Source organism: Mastomys coucha, unplaced genomic scaffold, assembly GCF_008632895.1.
Source record: "Mastomys coucha isolate ucsf_1 unplaced genomic scaffold, UCSF_Mcou_1 pScaffold21, whole genome shotgun sequence".
In the NCBI taxonomy this organism is placed as follows: domain Eukaryota; kingdom Metazoa; phylum Chordata; class Mammalia; order Rodentia; family Muridae; genus Mastomys; species Mastomys coucha.
Genome location: NW_022196904.1, coordinates 135,088,281 through 135,104,414, shown reverse-complemented (window position 1 = coordinate 135,104,414; position 16,134 = coordinate 135,088,281). Strand labels below are relative to the sequence as shown.

The 16,134-nt window shown below is 47.5% G+C and overlaps 1 protein-coding gene across 2 annotated transcripts; it reads right to left on the bottom strand.

Annotated features, from left to right (window-relative positions):
• Positions 1 to 1,188: 1,188 nt before the first annotated feature.
• Positions 1,189 to 11,064, bottom strand: CUNH11orf24 (chromosome unknown C11orf24 homolog). Of its 2 annotated transcripts, none has more exons than XM_031389104.1 (4): positions 10,837 to 11,064; positions 4,480 to 4,681; positions 3,278 to 3,452; positions 1,189 to 2,601 (listed from the first exon to the last, which is right to left on the bottom strand). In XM_031389104.1, exons 3-4 carry the CDS (start codon positions 3,351 to 3,353, stop codon positions 1,454 to 1,456), a joined length of 1,224 nt encoding a protein of 407 aa, XP_031244964.1. In that variant the 5' UTR covers positions 3,354 to 3,452; positions 4,480 to 4,681; positions 10,837 to 11,064; the 3' UTR covers positions 1,189 to 1,453. The 2 variants fall into 2 exon arrangements, with proteins under 2 accessions (XP_031244964.1, XP_031244963.1); XM_031389103.1 differs by having other exon boundaries at positions 10,909 to 11,064.
• Between the last annotated feature and the right edge of the window lie 5,070 nt (positions 11,065 to 16,134).

The window sequence follows — 16,134 nt, the reverse complement described above, 5'->3', positions numbered from 1 at the left end:
GGAGCCAACAGCAATAATCACTAATAATAATAATAATGCACTCTTAGGTGTGTCTGCTGGAAAGAGAGAAGGGCCAGTGATCAGGACAGGCTTGACTCTGGGAAGCAGGTGGGGCAGCAGGACAGGCCTGACTATAATGCTAGAGAAGATGGGGTAAAAGCCACAAGAACTGTGTGGACAGTTCTGATCCCTCCACCTCACCCTGTACAGTTCTCAAAGGCCTAGGAGGTTACTTTCTTTTGTATTACAGTCCACCTGTCATTCCTTTTGGATGTGGCAGAATTGAAGTGAGAAATTTGGGCCATCATGGCAAGGGGAAACAGTGACTCCAGATAACACCAGCTTTAAGCATAACCACAGTCACATCTTCTCTCCAGGTCCAGCCAGCCACCGTGCTGTCAGGATGAACAAACATAGTCTCCTAGATGAACCCAAGCTCCAGGACATTCTTTAGCTGGCTCTGGACCATCTAGCAGCCCTAAACCTGGCCTAGAACACAGCTGAGAACTGTTTGGCTGCCATAGCTCATTGCTAATGTGCTCTTGCTACAGTAAGCATTTGGGTAGAGAAAGGCTGTCAGTGTGATAAACAGGATAGCTGAAGACTCTAGAGACTCTGGGCTCCAGAACCAGGGCTCAGTGCTGGGATGATGGCCCAAGTGGGTTTACCTAGAATACAAAAGGGCCTGGGTTCCATCCCTAACACCGTCAAGAAACAAGATCCAAATTAGAACACAGGCAAGCTTTCTCCTGACTCTGGCCCTGGATAAATGAGATACTACCGAGCCTCAGAAGTCTGCTGGGGTGAGGACTCAGTGTGCTATAAGTATTCACAGGATGATGGTGGCTGGATTATGGCATATACAGAGTAATACTGCCTCTGCTGTGTGGAGACCCAGCCATTTCATGGATCATGTTGGATTTGGCTCTCAAAGCTAGAGTGAACTCTAGGAAGCTCAGCCATGAGAGGCCAGGCAGCCAATGGCCAGAACCAAGGACTCAGGACTTGGCTGGAGCCTCCACTGAGAACCTGGGCATCAGAAAGAGCCTAAGCCAATGCTGGAACAAAGCAACCCGCTAGGAACTCAGGTCATACTACATATTTACAAAAGCAAGCCTCGGAAGACATCTTAAAGGCTGCACTAGGGATGACTAAGGGCAGAACACACAGACCCACACAAGCCAGACCAAGAGAGGTCATTGCTTTTAATTCTGGTCAAGATTTCACACACTGAGGGCCAAGTGTGCCAGGCCCTTTCAACCCTGGCCACTCCTGCGTATGTAATCGTTTAGAAAAATAAATATGAAAAGGCAGCTCTCATGATCATGGAGCTGATCTGACAGCTATTAAATGTGGCACAGCTCTGAAATTGCACCGAAAGGATCTGGAAGCACTTAGTTTGGTCTGAGGCAAAATAGAAGGCCATGAAAGAGGCCGGCCTCCTGAGAAGCCCTCACATCTCCGAGTCGGCATACATGCCGTTGATCAGGTAATCCACCTGTGTGTAGTCCTTCTTCTTGTAGCTCTCATAGGCTTGCAGGGCAAACATCACCAGGACTGCAATGAAGAGGGTCACTCCAACAAGGAGCACCACCACAAGTAACACTTTGCTCACAAAGGATGGGGTCAGGTTATCAATGGTGACCACCAGGTACTGGCCTTGGGTGCTAAGCTGGCACGAGTCTGTGGTTGGCACCTTAACGTCCCCTGAGCTCCTGGGTGTTGGCCCAGCAGAGGCAGTCCCAGCTGCGGTTTTGGTTCCCACCTGCTCCGTTGTCAGAAGTGTGGCTGGCCCACCTGTCCCCTGGGTAGATAATGTAGTGCTTAGCTCTGTGGTGGGGGATGTGGCTTCTACTTCAGGGCTCAGGCTGGTAGGAAGCACTGGCACTGTGCTGGCAGATGGCTCCTTGGTTTGTACCTGGGTGGTGGTCACTATGGCAGAGGACATGGGAGCCACAGACTGGGTGGTGGTGGGCTCCAGGGTGGTGTTTGAGGGACTAGGTGTTGATCTACGTGCTGTGCTATGCACCGGCTGGTCTGTGGTCACCTGGATGGTGGTACCTTGCATTTGGGCACCTGAGGTGGGTATGGGGTTCCTGCTGGATGCGTTAGTGGGTGTGCTTTTGGCAGGACTCAGAGTCCTTGTATGAGGGTCACTTGTGTTTATGGGACCTGCAGCAACAGTCACGGTGGGCGGGGCCACGGTTGTTGCTATGGCTGTTCTTAGTGATGCACTGGCATTTGTTCTTGGCACTTCTGCACGTGGTGTGCTGAGAGAGGGAAGCCCAGCAACGGTGGTGGGTAGAGTTTGCCCCGTAGACAAGGGGCCCGAGGATGTAGGTACAGCCAGAGTTCTGGAGGTCACACTGTCTGTTGTCCCCTCTCTGGTTGTTGGAGTGCTCGCATTTGTCCCATGTATTGACATCTCTGCTGTCACTCTGGTAGAGTTCAGGGTGGCTGTCCAGGTCCCTGTTGTCAATGTCACCGGAGCAGGTGGCACTGTGGCTGTTCTCTCAGTAGATGTATTATCAGCCCTTGGAACTGTGTCCCTCAGCATGCTTTGATCTACTTCTTTAGACCACTTGGTAGTGACTAAGTGTCCTTAAAGTCAGAAAAAAAAGAAGAAAACACTTTCAACCACATGTGGGAGTCACCTGCTATCACCTTAGCTGCTGGCCCACAGGGGTGCTGGCTGTACAGCACCACATTATCCAACCAGAGGCCTGGGTGCTGATGGAGCTGACACATGAGCCCAATGCCTCCTCTTCTCCCCTCCACAGCTGACCACAGCTGCCCAGGGCACCCTAAACTAAGGATTCCTTTGCCCATTCTGAGGCTCCAGTCTGTGGAAGCTCCAGAACTTTGTAACTGGGTTCAATTCTCAGAGAATCAGATCAGAAGACTCACATTATGTGATTAGCCAATGAAAACAAAGCAAACCTCAGCCCCTCTACCTGCCCCCTGAGGCTTAGGGAAAGAGAGGAGAGGCTGCACGGACATTCACACTCTAAACGCCTCGGCTCAGGGACAGGCTTGGCTGGAGGATTCTTGGAGATGAGCAGAGCCTGGCAGGGCACGAGCGATCCCTGGAAGACAGGCCACTCTGCAGGTCTACCCTGCCTGGTCACACTGTGGCTCCTACCTGCGTACCTTAACCCTAGCTCTGACTAACAACCTACCCCAGTCCTGAGGCTGGGAAGGCAGGGCTTGGTAGATACCTCCTTCTGGAATCAGATCCCTGGGGCTTCACTGGTGAGCAGACAGCTTTCTGACTTACGTGGCTCAGCAGACACCATATGGCTTCTAGATAAGGGTACAGAGGAAATCCACACCAGCACCAGGGCTGTCCACATCTTGCTGGGTGAGCTGGAAGCAGGGCTGCTGGTCTCTGAGCGTCTGGGCCAGCCAGCCCTTCAGGCTGTCAGCAATTGCCTTCTGCTTGGCTCAGGGATCTGGGAAGAAGAAGGCATGTTGGTCAGAGGTGTTTGTTTGCTCGGCAGCACATAGCCTCCCCCGAGGCCCAGGGCTCTGCAGGGTCCGCAGTGTAAGCTAAGGCCAGTGCTTAGATCAGGACCAGGGGCCAGAGACCAGGAAGACTGGACTCAAGCAGCCATGAGGGCAATGCCAACCTGACTCTGTCTTGTCACCCACTGCACAAGCACTGGCCCACGTTCTTCCTAGAACTAGAGTTAGTCAGGAGACAGCCAAGCCAAGGGGATGACAATTTCTCAGGCCTGTTCTGGATGAGTCTTATATTCTAGGGTACAAAATATTTGTTCTTTGAAAAGAAAAGAGCAAGTTTGGGTAGTGAGGAGAGAGTGACATCCTGACAGGGAAGAGCAGAACTGAAGGTTTCCCACAGAGAATTCAAGCTCAGCTACAAGCTGGGATAAGGCAGCTGGGCCATGAAGACACTTTGATGGCTCTTAGATCACTCCTATCTGCTGATGCCCTAAAGATGCCACCAGCATCTTCAGCAGGTTCCGGAGTTCCCTGTGCCTCATCCCTGCGTTAGAGGTCCACTGGGAGTTCAAGGACAGAAGATGTGACAGGCATTTCTATTGCTAGGGAGGGCCTCAGCTCCTGAACACTCCAGGCCTTGTGCCCACTCACTACAAATCTGGGACGGAGTGGACAAACTTTTTTTATAAGGGCCAGGGAGCAAATATTTCAGACAGGAGAGCATGCAAGCTGTCTCTCAGGTACTCACTTAGTACTGCCTGCCACAGCAGTCAACATACAGTCCCAGATGGCACTGTCTGTATTCACACAGTGGGCACTCCAGGCAACACAGCCCACGAGCTATAGTTTACCAGCTGTGGCTCTAGTGCTCCCACTCACCTCATGGTGGCTGGGTCAGCCAAGCTAGGGAGGCGCTGACTCTGTGTCCTTCTTTTGATTCTACAAACCCAGTACCTCAGGCCCCTTTCTAGGTTCCCAGTCTGGTCTCCCAAAACAGGCAGGGCCCAGACCACTCACCAGTGGCAGCTGCTCAGTGCAGACTAGGAGGCCAGGCTGACATCCTCCTTGGGCAGCTGTGGGCTTGGCATCCTGTCCTTGCCATATGAAATCTGGCTTTGTAGATAAGAGCGGCTGGGCAGGGCACTCCCAGGCCATGGCATTCGCCGAGGCACATATAGGACAGAGGCAGATAGATGCTCCTCTGTGGTGTCAGAAACACCTATGGTTGAGAGAGGTCACATTGCTTAGGAAGAACAAGGGACAAGCATCCAGTGAGGAGACCCCAGAAGCAGCAGCACTCAACAGCTCAGTGCTGGGAAAAAGACAGCTATCAGAGGTGTTAAAGTCACAACTTATGATGTAGCAATTCTGACACAACAATTTCTGTTTATTTTGTTTGAGTCAGGGTTTCTCAGTGTAGCCCTGGCTGTCCTGGAACTTGCTCTGCAGACCAGGCTGGCCTGGAACTCAGAGATCAGCCTGCCTCTGCCTCCCTCCCAAGTGCTATGATTAAAGGTGTACTTTACCACCACTGCCTGGCTCAAGAACATTTTTTCAAAGAGGAACTGGAGAGAAGTCCAAAGATGGAGGTCTTGGTGGCACATGCCTATAATTCTAGTAGTTGGAGGGTGTAATCTGGGAGCGCAAGAGTTCATGACCAGCCTGGGCTTACATGGTGGGTTCCAGATCAGCATCCTACATATGAGGCTTCATCTCAAAAAACAAATGAGTCTGGGAGATGGCTTGCAGTTGAGGTGCTTACGGCACAGGTACAAGGACCCTTGCATGAGCTCAGGTCCCTAGCATTCCTGGAAAGGGACAAGGTGGCATGCACCTGTAACCCTGGGTTTGCAGGGAACAGAGACAAGGTTTTGAGCCAGGTTTTGGGGTCAGGAATGCTGACATAGCAAACCTGAGGTTCAGAGAGGCCTGGCCTATAAAACCCTGGAAGACTCAGTATCAGCTTCTGGCCTCCACACACTCCTCACGGGGGAGTACAGCTGCACATGCATACCACCTTGCCACGGACTGGGTTTGCTGCGGGAATCCCTTGTTCCACAGGATGAGTAGGGTTCTGGTCAGGTGGGCAAAAAACTGCCACGGACTAGGTTGCTGTGGGGACCTGTTGTTCCTTGGGGTGATTAGAGTTCTGGCCTGGTGGGCAAAGAATTTGGCGAGTGACAAACAAGAGGTCCCCACAGCAACCCAGTCCGTGGCACCACCTCACCCCATCCTCACACTCACACTGGAGATCTATAGATAATGTTTACAGTAGCACAACTCTGGAATGGTGCTGTAAATATTGTCCCAGTCATGTAAAAACTACTTCACATTGTGAAAACTGAAGATATAAATGTGTATTTATATTACATTTACAGCATGCATCACTAAGTGAATGTCAACAATAACTATCTTAAGGAATGGATTTGGATTTTCTTTTTTCTTTTAGTTTTATTTTACAGCATGGATCCCTTTGGGAAGACATTTATGAAAAGCACCAAATGAAATAAAATAGTTAGCCAGGCAGTGGTGGTGCATGCCTTTAATCCCAGCACTTGGGAAGCAGAGGCAGGCGGATTTCTGAGTTTGAGGCCAGCCTGGTCTATAGAGTGAGTTCCAGGACAGTCAGGGCTACACAGAGAAACCCTGTCTTGAAAAAAACCAGAAAGAAAGAAAGAAAGAAAGGAAGGAAGAAAGGAAGAAAGAAAGAAAACAGTTATTTTCTTCACTTTCAGCTGGTAGGCAGTATACCACAGAGCAGTTGCTAACAAGTTCACATGGAGACTTTTTTGTTTGTTTTTTTTTTTTTTGAGACAGGGTTTCTCTGTATAGCCCTGGCTGTCCTGGAACTCACTCTGTACACCAGGATGGCCTCGAACTCAGAAATCCTCCTGCCTCTGCCTCCCAAGTGCTGGGATTAAAGGTGTGCGCCACCACTGCCTGGCACATGGAGATTTTTTTTTAACATTTATTTTCCTGTTTATGTGATTACGAGTGTGTGTGCACAGGTGTATGTGTCCGCAGAGGCTGAAGGAGGTCACTACATGCCCTAGGGCTGGAGTTACAGGTATTTGTGAGTGTCTGACATAAGTGTTTGGCACTGAATGCTGCAAGAGCAGCCAGGGGTTGTAACTACTGACCCATCTTCCTAGTCCTCTTACATCAGCAGTCCTCATTCTGTGCGTCGTGACCTCTCTGGGAGTCTAACAACACTTTCACAGGGTTCACCTGAGGTGATCATAAACACAGATATTTATATTATGTAGCCCTAGTTATCCTGGAACTCACTCTGTGGACCAGGCTGGCCTGGAACTCATAGAGATATGCTTGCCTCTGCCTCCTGAGTGCTGGGATTAAAGGAATGCATTACTGCTTGGCAGGAGTTACTTTTCTAATTAAAAGAACTAACTAATTATATGTGTGTACATGGGTGCACATTTACTACAATGCATGTGTGGAGGTCCAAGCACAACCTGCAGGGAGTCTGTTCTCTCCTTCCACATCTGGGCTGCAGTGATCAATCTCAGGTGGGTAAGCTTGGTGGCAAGTGCCTTTACCCCTGAGCCATCTTGCTGGCTCTCACAGGGAAATTAAAAAACAAAACACATGGGGCTGGTGAGATGGCTCAGTGGTTAAGAGCTGACTACTCTTCCAGAGGACCTGAGTTCAAAATTCCAGCAACCACATGGTGGCTCACAACCATCTGTAATGGGACCCATGCCCTCTTCTGGAAGGTCTGAAGACAGCTACAGTGTAGTCATATACATAAAATCAATAAATCTTTAAACACACACACACACCAAACAAAAAAGCAATTTTGGTAAACTAGTTGATTTATCTGTCAGGAAACCCTCTTTTCTTAGAGGTAATGGAACTGAATGGAATTACCTCAATTTTATGTAATTTGAGGACACTAAGCAGACACCCTCTCACCCAGGAACTGCTGTAGCTGAGTTTTAAGGTTCATTTTTTACACATATTCATGCATATCTATGTGGACATGTGAATGTGAGAGCCCCCAGAGGCATTGGATTCTCCTGGAGCTGGAGCTACAAGAGATTGTAAACCACCTGACAGAAGTGCTAGGGCCCAGACTCAGGTCCTCCTGTAAGACAAGCGTTCTAAGCCGTTGTTGAGACAAGGTCTCACAGTGTAACTGAGGCTGGCTGGAACTCACTGTGTAGCCCAAGATGCCCTCAACCTTGTAGCAATCCTCCTGCCCAGCCTCCCAAATGCTATTAGACCCAGCTTTCACTGATGAACGCGTAATGTACACTCAGGAGCTCCTCAGTTTCCAGAGGTCAGGCATCAGCAGATGGTGAAGCCAGGAGACTAGAGAAGCAGCTTCTCCGTTCCAGAGGATAGGTGTTAGCAGATGGTGATGCCCAACAAAAATCTGCTATCCAAAATAAATGTGTAGAAACACACAAACCTGTACACACAAGCCCACCTGTATAGACCTGTGCTCACACACACCCAGCTATATGCATGCAAGCAAGTAGCCACACAGATAGAAGTCGTGCATGCATATGCACATGTTAGTTAAAACACACACACACACACACACACACACACACACAGGGTAGGGGAGAGAGACAGAGAGATAACTGAGTGAGCAGTTCCAAAAGAATATCTCTAAAACACTCCACAGGTTTCTTGGAAGACGTTTGCTGTGTGCTACTCCTAGTAACTGACTCCTAGTCAGCAGGTGGGTCTAGAAGTCACTTCCACAGAAACAGGAATTAGCCAGTGAGGAGAGGCAAGACTTCATCTTGTACTGTGACTTCATCTCTCTGCAGGGTCAATGTCAAGGTCATATGCAGGGCTAGGCATGGTGAAACTTGTCTGTAATTCCAGCTATGGGGAGGCAGAGGCAAGAGGCAAGTTCAAGGGTATCCCAGCTACAAATGAAGACCTTGAGTCCACAGAACAACATAGCAGGAACTACACTAACCTTCACAAATTGACTCATAATGAACATACAAGTGACCTGAAGTAAGTTTCCATTCCAGGATTTTAGAGTGCTTGGACCTCAGTGTTCTCAGTATCTACAGAAGGTACTCCAGAAGCAGAGGAAGGAAAATGGCCAAAAGGTCTAGGGCCTCATCTAAATAATGAGTTCCAAGCCAGGGATTCATAATAAGAGCTCATCTATTTTTGTCTGCTTTTTTGAGACTGGGTCTTACTGTGTAACACTGGCTAGCTTAGTACAAGCTATGTGAACCAGGCTGGCCTTGAACTCACAAAGATCTGCTTGCCTTTGTCTCCCAAGTGCTGAGATTAAAGGAATGTGTCACTGTGCGTGGTCTGAGACCTTGCCTCAGCAGTTAAGAGTAGATGTTCTTCCACAGACCAGGTTTAGATCCCCAGCACCTACATGGCAGTACTACTTGTAACTTCAGGGGATCCAGCGCCTTCTTCTGACCTCTGTAGGCATTTCATTCACATGGTGTACAATACATGGAGGCAAAACACCCATACATATAAAAATATTTTGTAAAAGTGCTTTAACTCCTGAGCCATCTCTCTAGCCACCTATCATACATTATATTTATATTATATAATATGTTACATATTTTGAGACAGGGTCTCTTGATGAACCCACTGGAGCTTGACAAGTTGAGTAGACTGACTATTCAGAGACTTCCCAGTGCTGAGGTAACAGGCTTGCACTGTCTAATAACAGTCTGTTAACTCTAGTCCCAGAGGACCTGACAACCTCTCTGACTGGGAAGGGTACTGCACACATGTGGTGCACAGACATGCATGTAGATGAAACACCCATACACATAAAATAGAGGAAAGAAAACACTAACAAAAAAACCTAAGTATTAAATCAGAGAAGACTAGGACAGACAGACTGGTGCTGAGTCTCCTTTTTGGGAATCGGTCCCCCACAGGATCTGCAGAGAATAAGCATCAGGATACCCTTTGCCAGCTCATACAAGAAGGCCACTATCTAATGTTCTCAGTTCCATTATGCCACACGGGCACACCCTTCTGACCACAGGGCAATGTCTATACACATAAGACTTTAAGTCTGCATTTCCTGAGCTGCTCCTACTAAAGTTCAGCCAGGTGACGTATATATATATCCCCAAGTGACAACTAACCCTTGAGATGTCTCCCAGTTCCTTTAATGTTTGTTTGATAGCTTGAACTCCCAATCTTGCCTTGACTTTTAACTCCTTTATGTGTGTGTTTTAACTTTGTGTATTTTAACTCCTTTATGACGTGTAGACTGCTGTATACAAGTCACATAAAAAACTAGACCTCAAATTGGTAAACTTTCTCTCTGACATTCAATACAAGAAGTCCAGACTCAGCAAGGACCATTAATAACCCCTATCAGCAGGACCCATCTCTACTCCAAGCTAGGTACGTTACACATACACAGAATAGAGATTGGGAAGCCAGTACAGGACAAACCACAGCCATCTAATCCTGAAACATCGCCTGCTTGGACTGATATACATAGACATTGCCCTGTGATCTAAAGGATGTATCCATGTGGCAGACATTAGCCCATGATCCCAGAATAATAAATATTATCTTTTTTTGTTGTTGCTTTTGGTTTTTTGAGACAGGGTTTCTCTGTATAGCCCTGGCTGTCCTGGAACTCACTCTGTAGACCAGGCTGGCCTCGAACTCAGAAATCCACTTGCCTCTGCCTCCCAAGCGCTGGGATTAAAGGTGTGCGCCACCACCACCACCACCACCACCACCACCCGGCATAATAAATATTATCTTAATTGCACTGCTTATCTCCAGGTTTCTGAAAGTTCAGGTCTCACTACTAAAATGCCAAAGAACTGTGTTTTAAAAGCTTGCTATGCCAGTATTTTTGATATTCCGGTGTCCAATAGGCGGGTCTAATTTATAAACGGAAAACCTGTATTTTAAACAGTTTGCTGGATGACTTACTGAGATTTTAAACCTGGTCCCTAGGGGTCGGGGTGTAAGTAATGCAAATTCTCTCAGAGTCAGACTTCTAAGCCGCAGCCAGACCGTTAAGCGCACAAGCGAGCGGCCACAAGGGGAGGCAGGCAAGTAGACAAATGAAGAGGAAGGAAAAATGTGATGGATCTTCCTCATTAGTAGGTAGAAGAGTTTGGGGTGCGGGCCTCAACTATTTCTGAGACCAACACCTTGTATAAGGTACAGTCTGATCCAAGACTCGCCTACTCTCGAATGTCCGTGGAGTGCTCGCAAACTGCCCAGCATCGACTGGAGATCGCCGTCAGCCCATCTCCTCCTCTTGCGCATCCACGCTTCTCTTAAGGGCTCGGCCCATTCCTCCCTCCTCCGCCTTGAATCTCCATTCCTCACCGCCTAGCGCCCCGGGTCCCCATTCATCCCTCCTCCGCCCCGCACCTCGCTGTCCATCCCCAAGCGGTTCATGGGGCCTTCACGACAGTTCCCTGGACAGCAGTACGGGTCGCTTACCCGGGCGCGGCAGGCCCGTGGCCCTCTCACCGCAGCGCAGCCACTTCAGCGACTCAGCCCCGCGCGGGGACGTGGACCGCAGCGAAACCCAGTTAGCTCAGCTCACTGGTGCGCGCTGGGCCCCACCCGGACCGCCCCGGAAAGACGTCACGAAGGCGGGACCAATAGGCTATCGCGCGCAGTGGGCGTGCCTTGCGTAGGCCACGCCTGCTTCAGGGGCTGCCTTCCAACTTGGTTCTGCCTTGGCCAGGCAAAGCTATTCGGAGCTGATCTAACGGAAGTGAGAGTTCCAGGGACTTGTAAGCTATGTCTGTGTCTAGGGCTTCAGATCAGGCGAGCGCAGATGTACTCGGACGATGGCTGGTCTGGACGAGGCAGCTCTCGAAGGCCTCGCGAGGTTCTTTATGGAGCTCTTTTGGCCAGGTTCCTGAGCTTTCCTCCCCATCTATTCAGCTCCTTAAGGCGGCCCAGCTTGTCCCTGCTCGCAGGCACGGCTTGGCTACTGAGGTTTGCTTTACACGCACTGCGCCTGCCAATTTCTGGCTAAGCGTTTCACCTGAAGGGCAATACACTGATTTAATTCTGCAAGAGGATCTTCGCTTCTGTTTTTTACGTCCAGAAACAGTCTTACAAAAGGCTTTGGAATTTTACACGTGGCATGACATGTAGGACGAAATGGAAAGCCTGTGAGACTTACTTTTAATTTAAAATAGATTGGGGTTGGAGAGATGACTCAGCAGTTAAGAGCACTGATGCTCTTGAAGATGACTGGGTTCGATCCCCAGCATTCACACAATGGCTTATGACCATCTGAAACAACAGTTCCAGGGGATTCCACGCCCTCAGGCCTCCAGTGCACATACATACCTGTAGGCAAAACTCCCATACATAATGTTTGTGTTATATTTTTGAGTCAGGGTCTCTCTTTGTATCCCTTCTGTACTGGAACTTTGCATAGATACAGTAGTCCTTGAACTCACAGAGATCTACTTGCCTCCTGACTTCCTCTGCTAGGATTAAAGTCATGGGCCACTGCATCAGCATACATAATTTTTAAAAAATATTTATTTATTTGTATTTATATGGGTACACTGTAGCTGTCTTCAGACACATCAGAAGAGTGCATCAGACCCCATTACAGATAGTTGTGGACCACTATGTGGTTACTGGGAATTGAACTCAGGACCTCTGGAAGAGCAGTCTTAAGTGCTGAGCCATCTCTCCAGCCCTACATACATAATTTTTATTTTATTTTATTTTTTGGTTTTCTTTGGTTTTTTTGAGACTGGGTTTCTCTATGTAGTCCCGGCTGTCCTGGAACTCACTCTGTAGACCAGGCTGGCCTCGAACTCAGAAATCCGCCTGCCTCTGCCTCCCAAGTGCTGGGATTAAAGGCGTGAGCCAACACTGCCCAGCTTCATAATTTTTAAAGAAAGAATTTAACATAAAGTAGGTTTTTCAAGTCAGCAAATGAGTTCTGTTACTGAATGCCAAATTGTGTAAGACCCTTTTAGGGTTATCGCCCATGCCCAATCCAAAGTGATCGTCATTGGCGGTTTTGTTTCGTTTTGAGACAAGGTTTCACAGTCTAGCCCTGGCTGGTTTGGGGCTTGCTAAATATATCATCCTGGCCTTGAACTCACAGAAATCCTCCAGCTTCTGTTTCCCTGCTGGGATTAAAAGCATGTGCCACCATGCCTGGACTGTTTCGAGTTTTATAACTCGAGCCCAGGTGTCTTGAGTCCTGGGCTCAGACACCAATGAACCCTTCTCTGAGCTCTGTTAAGGCTATAAGCCTTACTGTACTGTCACCAGCACACCTGCAGTTCAAACTGCTTTATGCTGTGTGGAATTTGCCTGTCAATACATGAGTTTGCTGAAACCAGCTGGGGGAGGAGGGCACCAGAAGACAAGCTCCTTTTGCTTTGTGTTTGTTTTAATCTCCCAAGGAGTTCTGGAAGAAGAAATACAATATCAGTGCTCAGTGAAAATACTCCTGAATCATCAATTGCATGTAGTTCTGCCCACACTACATGGGCAGAACTGTAGTCTCCTCAAATGTCAAAGTCTCTGGTGTTCAATTCACAACTTCCTCAAATGTCAAGGTTCTCATTTCTCTCCTCAAAAAAACAAAGATAGCAGGGTGTGATGGTGTATACCACTGATCCCAGCTCAGGAGTCAGAGGCAGGAGGATCTCTGTGAGTTCCAGGCCAAGGCTACATAGTGACACCTTAACAAACAAAATAAACTGGCAAGTTGGGGTGAGGGGAACTGGAGAGATGGCTCAGCAGTTAAGAGCACCAGCAGCTCTATGGAGGGGCTCACAACCATCTATAACGAGTTCTGATGCCCTCTTCTGGCATGAAGGTGTATATGCAGACAGAGCACTCATACAAAGATTTATTTATTTTATGTATATGAGTACACCATTACTCTCTTCAGACACACACCAGAAGAGTACATCGGATCCCATTACAGATGGTTGTGAGCCACCTTGTGGTTGCTGGGAATTGAACTCAGGACCTCTGGAAGACCAGTCGGTGTTCTTAACCACTGAGCCATCTCTTCAGCCCTAAATAAATCTTTTTTTAAAATAAAGAGAAAGATGGAGGCTGGCAAGATGGCTCAGTGGGTAAGAGCACTGACTGCTCTTCCAAAGGTCCTGAGTTTGGATTCCAGCAACCACATAGTGGCTCACAACCACCCATAATGAGATCAGACACCTTCTTCTGGTGTGTCTGAAGACAGCTATAGTGTACTTATTTATAATAATAAATAAATCTTTAAAAAAATAAAGAGAAAGAAACAGACAAACCCAAAATGTTTTTAAAAATTGGAAGCAATATGCTTGTTCACAATGCCTTCATGAACACTACTCTGAATTTTCTAGTCAAGCAATGAGAGAAAAATGGTTAGAAGGGGCTGGGCAGTGGTGGCACATGCCTTTAATCCTGGCACTTGGGAGGCAGAGGCAAGCAGATTTCTGAGTTTGAGACCAGCCTGGTCTACGGAGTGAGTTCCAGGATAGCCAGGGCTACACAGAGGAACCCTGCCTCGAAAAACAAACAAAATGGTAGGAGGGTAAATTTTTTTCCTTCTTTTCATGACAATGTTTTGCTATATAACTTTAGATGGCCTAGAGCTCACTATAAAGACCAGGACAGCCTCAAAATCAGATACTCCCCCCAACTCTGCCTCATGAGTGTTGGGAAGACATTAAAGACATGTACCACTATAACTGGCTAAGAATATACTTTTAAAAGTAAATTTTCATTACTTATAAAATATGTAATCAATTTATTATTATTATTATTATTATTATTATTATTATTATTATCATTATTATTATTACTACTACTACTACTTTTGGAGACAGTATAGGGAGCGAGTGTAGTCCTGAGTAAATTGTATTGGTGACATGGTGGCCATATTACAGACCCCAGTGCCTCAGCCCATGTGAGCAGCAAGGCCTTGCCTGAGGGATTCAAGCTTTTCTCTGGCTGGAATGTGAACATAGACAATGTGTGAAAAAAAAATGTCCACTGTAGTCCCCCAGTCCTAAGACTGCTCCCCTGCAGAGACTGCTGCTGCTGAGATGAGCTAAACCTGTCTCCTTGTTCATCAGGTCCGTATAATAAACATCCTGAGCTTCCTGGGTGCTGCCCCTCAGAGACTCTAGCTCATCCAATCTCAGCTTTTCCTGCATATGTGCTGTCATTCCTTCATCTATCACTGTCCCTAGTCAAGGTTCCAGAACCCAAGCTGTTGCAAGAATGAGGCAAAAAAGTAAAGGCTATGGCCAGGCATGTGGTACAGGTGTGTCATCTTGGCTGCTTGGGAGGCTGGAGCTGGAGGATTGCAAGTTCAAGGCTTGCCTAGACTACAGAAGTAGTTCAAAGCTGGTCTTGACAACATAACCAGGACCTGCCACAAAATGTAAAAGACAAAAGAAGGGCAGGGAAGTAGCTCAGGGTTCAAGTGTTTGTGTTAGTCAGTGTGTTCCAGCCCCATTGTTTCAGACATGTGGGGGTTGGCAAGGGAAATGGCTCCTTGGTAAAGAGCTCCTACTGCCCTTACAGAGAATTCAGGACCTAATACCAGAGTTCAATGCCCACCATCCACACTGCTGCCCACAACTTTTCTGTAACAATTACAGGGTGTCCAGGGTGTCCACTGCCCTCCTCTGGCCTCTGTGGACACCTATATGCATTAGCTCTTACATATAGACATACTCGTTAAAAAAATAAAAACAGAAAAAGAGGCTGTAAACTCTCAGACTAGAGGAGCCCAACATGGGCTCAGAGTTACACACCGAAGGAGGTTGGCCCATGTGGGAAACTAGCCCAATCCCAAGTCTGTATCAAGTTCCTAGCATTGTACTAAAATTAATCTCTTACTGTTGTCAATGGTTCTGTAGTTATGTAACATGCTAACATATGGGGGAATCTGGGTCAATGTAAGGGGAAGCAGGAACTGGATAGTATTTTTGTAAAATTTCTGTAAGTCAAAATTATCTCAAAATAGAAAGGAAAAAAAAAAAGCACAGGGAATAATGGTCATTTTGTTGGGCATAGTGATGTCCTGGTACGTGGGAGACTGAGTCAGGTGGATCTTTGTAGGTTCAAGACCAGTCTGGTCTATATAGTGACTTCAAGGCCACCCAGGGTTGCATAGTGATACCCTGTTTCAACTTAAAAAATAAATAAACAAAGTCAATTTTACCACAGGCAAGTCTTGTCTTGCAAGATTTATTTGGGGGTCAATCCCCTGAATCATATGGTGGAAGGAGAGAACTAACCCCCAAAAGTTATCTTCTAACCTCCACACATAAATCACGGCACAGGTGTAGACAGAAGATGGACACACAGGAAGGGGCAAGTTACGATGTAGCCCAAGGATGCCCCTCCAGAAACCCACTTCCTCCCATCTCCTATTTCATACTTCCCAATGTTCTCAGGTCATAAAGCCATTTAGGAATTAATCCATTGATTAGATCTAAGTCCTCAAGATCTGATGGTCTTTGGAGACTCTATAATGGATACTTATACTGTGGTGGTTTGAATGAGAATGGTCCCACTGGGGATTGGTTCTAAGGCTTTGAATTAATCTGGTCCCCAAAATCAGGAATCTGTGTGTCCAAATACTGAAGGTCCTTATCCCTAATTGGTCTTTGATTGACCAATAAAGAGCCAACAGCCAGTGGCTGGGCAGGTAGACTGAGGCAT

What these genes read in the sequence shown, in the direction of transcription:
- CUNH11orf24 (XM_031389104.1), bottom strand. Translation starts at nt 3,353, where the DNA reads ATGTGGACAGCCCTGGTGCTGGTGTGGATTTCCTCTGTACCCTTATCT. An exon ending in TATGGTGTCTGCTGAGCCAC is followed by an intron (nt 2,602 to 3,277) that starts GTAAGTCAGAAA and finishes TCTGACTTTAAG; the next exon opens with GACACTTAGTCACTACCAAG.